Below are 6,357 nucleotides of genomic sequence, written 5' to 3'. Positions count from 1 at the left end.
ATATCTCATCCCTTAGCAATAAATTTTAGAGTCAATGCTCCTTCTCCTTCCCCTCCAAAATGTTTCTTTTAACTTTAAAAACAAAACCAAACAAGAAAATCCCATACTTTTCTTATTTAAAAAAAGTTAACTTCATAATGATTTTAGGCCTCTCTAAAATAAATATTACAGTTCAATTATAAAAGCAGATTATGTAATGCTTATACATTAAGAATTTGAATGTATTTTCTTCTCTCTAGAACTAACACACATAAAACACTGCATCTACCCCATGATGAGCTACTGAACTAGCATTAACATTGCAAGTTTCTTTTAGTTCTCCAAGTCCTAAATTCTTTAACTATTGCACATATGGATTTAACCGAAGGAAAACACAGAATACTTTAGACTGAGCACCTTTAGTGCAATCCAAATAATTACTGATAAAGTCGTCCGAGAAATTGCTCAAGCTTAGTTTTCAGAAATGCGGGTTATTTTGCAGGAATGTATAAAAGACAAGACCAGTTCAAGTGATACAAATTATTCTGCTTGCCGAAATGCTACACTTTATTTACACAGCTTTCCTTCTATCAAATATTACTAAAGAATTGGTAAACGACGGTACATGCGATTTTACCCCTTTGCTAAGATAGATTTACAGTACTTGCTAAATAAAGACCAAATGCTGTTATATACAGTGTGTTAACTGAAAGGCCTTATGAGACATTCAGGTCTAATTTTAATACTTTCCAAATAAATACCAAATAATGCAACATTTACAAATAGCACACCAGCAGTACTTTCACAGTAATCATTTTACAGATCAGAATTTAGTCTTTCAATTAAGCAAATGAGTAGCAGCTTCTTCATAAATATTAAGGCATGTCACATAGCATCAAAATGGAACCGATGAGCCTCCTGTCGCTTCTCTCTGTCATCTGCTTTCTGAAAAATAATAATAAAAAAAAAACCACTATGGGATCTAAAGCAATACTGTTACAGAAATGAGTTGTCAAATGTCAGAGAACAGTTGATTTTTTCCAAGTTACTCACTTGACAAAAGGCAAAAAGCTTACTAAAAGCCCCAATAATTAGCTTTGAAATTATGTCAGTTTGAAATAGCAAAATCTACTCAAAATTGGCTTCTGCTGTTAATGCTCAGCTGTTTTAGTATTTGACCCATTGTTTTCTATTATTTCTAATAATGTTTTTGTAAAAGGAATATTTAAAAAACAAAGATTGAATTTATTTAGCCTGCTTTATAAATACTCTGGATTAACTGTAAATATCATCTATGCTACACTTAAAATGAGATTATTTAAAATAAAATTCTGTTAAATACAAATTTAGATAAAGATGGCAGTTCAACCAACAATTTACAGCACCCAGCAGGCTAAAAATGTTCTGTGTTTTGTTTGTATTACAAAAATGGGAGGTAGGATGCATTTCCCCGCTTATTTATGCGGAACACATAGAGATGTGCTGAAAGAGTAGTTTGGATGGTGCTTGGAAAGAAGTGACATGTTTAAATTGTACATATAAGCCACATAATGTGTAAAAACACGTCCTCTCCCACACAGCCTCCGCCTGTGTTCTAAAGCAGTAGCAGTATGAAAGCACTTACTAAAGGAGTTTTGAACACGTAGTGTGAACTTCTCTAATAAAGTGTTTTTCTCATGACAGTGTGTATAAATCCGAGCAGAGGAGAAAGCAGCAAAATAGGTTTCAGTGCTTTCTAGCTTGCTTATATCTAATTTTTTTCTTTTTTTTGATAAGTAAAAGGGAAGCCTTTACACGATATGCTGTTGTGTGGGCATTCAGATTTTATCTCAGTTGATAAATATATGTGACAGTTATGTTAGAAATCACTGCGTGTGTTCTGCCATGGAAGTTTGTCATCTGCTTTGGCTCGAGGCCAAAGTTCTCCTCATCACCCAACGTTTATGTACGATAGCAACTCCCTTAGATCAAGTATGGATTTTACTGCATTTTGTGGCAGCAGCAGAAGTCTTGGTGAAGTTTAGGATCCACCAGTCTGGCTTTTTGGCTGGGATTTTATCAATGTCATTAGTATTTTGAGTATCGAATGGGGTGGCAAGAAGGGAGTGGCATACTCTTTCCTACATTGAAGTGCTTGTCACATTCCACAGAATTTTAGAGTCTCACTTAGAAAGCAATTTCCATGCCATTTCTTGTATGCTTCCTGAAAAAATTACTACTTCAAATTTGACAGTAACTGATACTCTGATGAATCCATCAAAACTCCTCTAGCAGTATTATCATCAGCGTGTGGTATTCACATGACTAGCCTCAAGCCCACAAAGCAAGTTACAAAGAATCAGAATACAGGAATATCAAGGTCCTTAGCTAATGTAATAGCCTGTATTTGTTGTAAGATGAATAATACCATAAATTCTTCTGCATTTTCTGTCATTTGATGTATCAAAGCTAAAAACCAGAAACAGTGATTTGAAAGTTGTTTTCTTTTTTTTAAATGGATGCAAAAATTCTAAGAAATGGCAGACCAACATACAATCCCTAAATTCTGCACTGACTTAAACAATCCTTGGCTGGCAGATGAGTTTATAAGAACACTTGTAGACAAAGACCTCCTATTTCTACTTATCTGCAGCGGTCAAAAGTACATGGTTTATTTCACTGCTGAATAAAACACTGCAGCTTACAGACAGATCTATGCTCTGGGGGAAAAGAAGAGACTGTAACTGCCAGTACATTTCCCCTTCCTTTCCTTACTATAGGTGCTTTACAGATCTGTCAGGGAAGGCAGCATTAGGCAGAACAGTATGTTTATGAGAGGATTACTGAAAGAGGCAGTAAACCACGGACAAGCTTAGAAACAAGGAACTTTGGAGTCTAACTCTCAGTCCTGTCAGTGATGCACAGTACAGCCTTGATCAAGATTCTTGTTTGTTTGTACCTCAACCGTTTCTTCTAAAAATTGGGAAAGTAAAAAAATCAATAAGGAGGCATTGGAAAATTATAGGAATTAACAAATGTTTATACAGCAGCCTGGAAATACACACAATTTATCCAAATATTTGTGCCTATTTTAAGCAAGACACAGCAGTTAGAAATAAGTTTATAATGTAACCAATGCAACACTTCATTCACGTCTACCTAATGGATTTACAGTGGCTCAGAGAGCGCTCAGTCTGGGCCGAGTGCTTCTTTACATCACAATACATGGATTATTAGAGGAAGAATTGTTTCAAATTGACAATTTCATTGACATTAAATCTCCATTTCTCCAGGTTTAATTATATATAATTAATCCTTCTGCAACTTTAAGCCCAAGCATTTTTTTCTGCTGCTCTTGTTGCTTAAGATGTGTTGGAGACAGAGTTAAACCCACCAGTGCGTAGTCCTAGCTAGCAGTGCTTCTTTTTGGTAGGATGTGCTAAGGACAGGCACTATAAACTTCGTATTTCTTTGCTTTGTGTGTTTTATTCCCAGCTTTACTGTTATTTGGACACTGTATTTAACACTTTGAAAAGTGAAGACTGACAGACAAGTAACACAAATATGAAGCATGCGCGAAGCCTAACTGTTTAACAAGGTCATTTTATATCCACAAGCACAAAATAACAGTTCTACCATGTCAAAATGTGCAGTAATTTTATTTGACAGCCAAGATTATGGTTTGGGTATGTAGTAGCATTTATTGGCAATCCTGCCAGTTAGGTACGCTTGTGAAGTGAGCATAGTTAAGAAAAATGGGAATGCATTTCTTTTGTGATGAGAAAGGCACCTTTCAAAATGCTTCTTCAAATCAATGGATTTCTATACACTGCATGTGTAATTCAGACACAGAGCAAAGCAGCCAATATGCACACGATTGACGCCCTACATGGTCCTGAATGCTAATGGCAATGTAATCAGCGAAAATAGATACAGAAAAAGAGATATTTTCCTTATTTTTAGACTACCAGCGGAACTCAAGAGAAGTAAACCGAGTTTACGTTCTATTTTCCAAACCAGGACTCTTTAAAACTTTGCAAAATAGAGAGCTTACATATGAAACAGAAATGTCTCATTTAGTTGGGAATAACAGCTTAGTGGCAAAAGCTTATCCATGCTGGTCTTCATTTCCCTTTTTAAGGGTCTTGGAGCTTAAATAAAAACAATGCTAATTTTTAAGCTTGCAGTAAATACTGAATTAAAAATAAACACCTTTTGGGAATTAATGCAGTCTGTGCCAGAAATTATACTGTAGAAAACTACTCAAAAAAACCCCAACCCAAAGCAGAAGACTGTAAAATAGTAGGAAGTGTTAAATAGTATAGAAAATATAGAAAAGAATCTAGGTAATTAAGCTTACCTTTTCTTGCCAGTGTAATATTCCAATTATTGCCAGTATGAAAACGCAGACGCCAATTAAGGCTATAGCTGTTAGCAGCACAATGTTACTCGGGGTCAGATATAGCTTGGCACTCCAGCTATACAAAATGAAGAAAATCCAAGGAAACATTAATACCCTTCATTAGGAAGCAGAAAACAGATTTAACTTATAAAGATGGAAAGAACCTAATAGCGCAAGACAGGTTCAACTTGGTCTACAGAAACTAGCAGCTATACTTAGACACTGAAACTTTTAGTAGTGTTTACTTGGAAATACGTGGCTTAATAGAATTGTTTTCAGGTAATGCTAAGTCTAAATTCAGTTTCTGTTTAACTTTTCAGGAATGCTGTGGGTATTCTCAGGGACTGACTTTTTTTCTCATTAGGACATTTATCTCCTGCCTCTGCCCAGGACAAAGTAAAATGCATAAGAAAACCTTCCTCAAAACTGTGTGGGGCCTGGGGAGATAGAGAAGCAGGGTGAAATAAGCCTGTAAATTAGATTGTTTCCTCTGCATGAGAAGCTCCTCTTGGACAGGTTCATGGGGTCCAGTTGATCAGGCCTCTCTCAGCCTGAAGTTTACCCGGGGACAACTGCAGTTGTAGGCAAGATAACAAGTTGATTATGTCATGGAATGCTGGAGAGCAACAAAATTAAACACTTCAAGGGCTTCTAGAAGATATCCCTCGACTGTTGTGTGGTCCTGAGGCTCAGTTAACATCCTTTGGGTACTATGGGCTTCCAGTCATGGGAAAAGCTGTCAGCAGGAGGCTCAGGAAACAACACTGTGTTACAAAACTTGATAAATTTCAGAAGTGTCTATTAGAAAATCTGATCTCTGAGGATTCTATCCTCTGCTATTCCATAGAGTCCACAAACATACTTTACAGGAGAGGAAAAATAGTTTAAGGATAAGATGACAGAAAAAATTTTGTGTAATACATACCCAAGACTATAATTTAAATTTTCTTCATCTGGCAGATGTTAATCCTGTTGTTAATTAGCAACTCAAGCAGCACATAACTGCTCAACTGTTATTTGTTCTAATGTAAAATTAACTGCTGAAACTGATGTCAGAATTGTTTCTGCACGATAAACACAACTGACCTCACTAGTAGATCAAGCGGCAAAAAGCAGCTGGAATACGTGACTAATGTTTTCTCTAATAGCATAAAGAGAAAGATGCTCTCTTTCTGGAATAAACATTTTAATTGCAAAGTGAATTCAGTATTCAAGCTCTTGTGTAACCAACCCATTCACCTTTATTTAAAAAACATTCATACCTGTGGCAACAGATACTGCGTTCAGAAGGGCTGAACTAAAGCAACTAGACAGAAATTGCATGTTTGGTGAAACAAAAATACTTGCTTCAATCATTACCGTGCTTGCAGTTTGTCAAAAAGGACGTTGGTACATCTAGCCAGTATGTTGTTGTTTACAGGAGCTGAGCTGGTAATCGATTGTGATTGTTTATGGGCACTAGCTAAGCCTGTGTAAATACTTCAGAAGTGTTCTGCCTCGTCAGAGGCAGCTGCATGGACAGAACTGCTTCCCCGCCATTGTTGTTCTTAAATTTACTTTCTATTCAAGTGACTACTTTTAAACCTACACATAATGCCTAACTGAAACTCTGTATTAATGTAATTTTGTGTAGAGCAAATCAAAATGATGGAAGTTACCTTCGAGGAACATTATGAGGATAAGGGATGACTATCAGCTGGGAGTTTGGTATGATAGCTGTCCATTCTTGTCGTCTTATGTCCTGAAAGAAAAACAAAGGCTATGTCAATTTCTAACAAACCAACCTCCTTAGAGGCAAGGAAATTCCCTGTTGAAACATACAAAAGGAGAAACAAAACAACATTTAATTTTAAATAAGTGATTATCCCCTTATGTTTGTATAAAGCTTTTATTCTGAAGCTCCAAAGTGATTTAAAAAAAAGTAAACAGCAAAATAATTGTTGGTGACATGAAACGCAGCATTTGCTTAAATACAAAGCAACGGTGTAATAGGGAAA

The 6,357-nt window shown here is 36.1% G+C and overlaps 1 protein-coding gene across 1 annotated transcript in view; it reads right to left on the bottom strand.

Moving 5' to 3' along the window:
- Positions 1-389: 389 nt before the first annotated feature.
- The window catches only part of ITFG1 (integrin alpha FG-GAP repeat containing 1), a gene marked incomplete at its 5' end in the record, with an annotated part of 73,351 nt that continues 67,383 nt past the window's right edge, over positions 390-6,357 (bottom strand). The window contains 3 exons of the mRNA XM_010143992.1: positions 390-924; positions 4,319-4,436; positions 6,019-6,101. Of these exons, the coding sequence (XP_010142294.1) occupies positions 865-924; positions 4,319-4,436; positions 6,019-6,101 (261 nt within the window). The remainder of the gene's footprint in view (positions 925-4,318; positions 4,437-6,018; positions 6,102-6,357) is intronic.

This window comes from Buceros rhinoceros, unplaced genomic scaffold (genome assembly GCF_000710305.1).
Source record: "Buceros rhinoceros silvestris isolate BGI_N320 unplaced genomic scaffold, ASM71030v1 scaffold4699, whole genome shotgun sequence".
Classification (NCBI taxonomy): Eukaryota; Metazoa; Chordata; class Aves; order Bucerotiformes; family Bucerotidae; genus Buceros; species Buceros rhinoceros.
The sequence above is the reverse complement of the archived record's forward strand: the minus strand, read 5'-3'. Positions and strand labels throughout refer to the sequence as shown.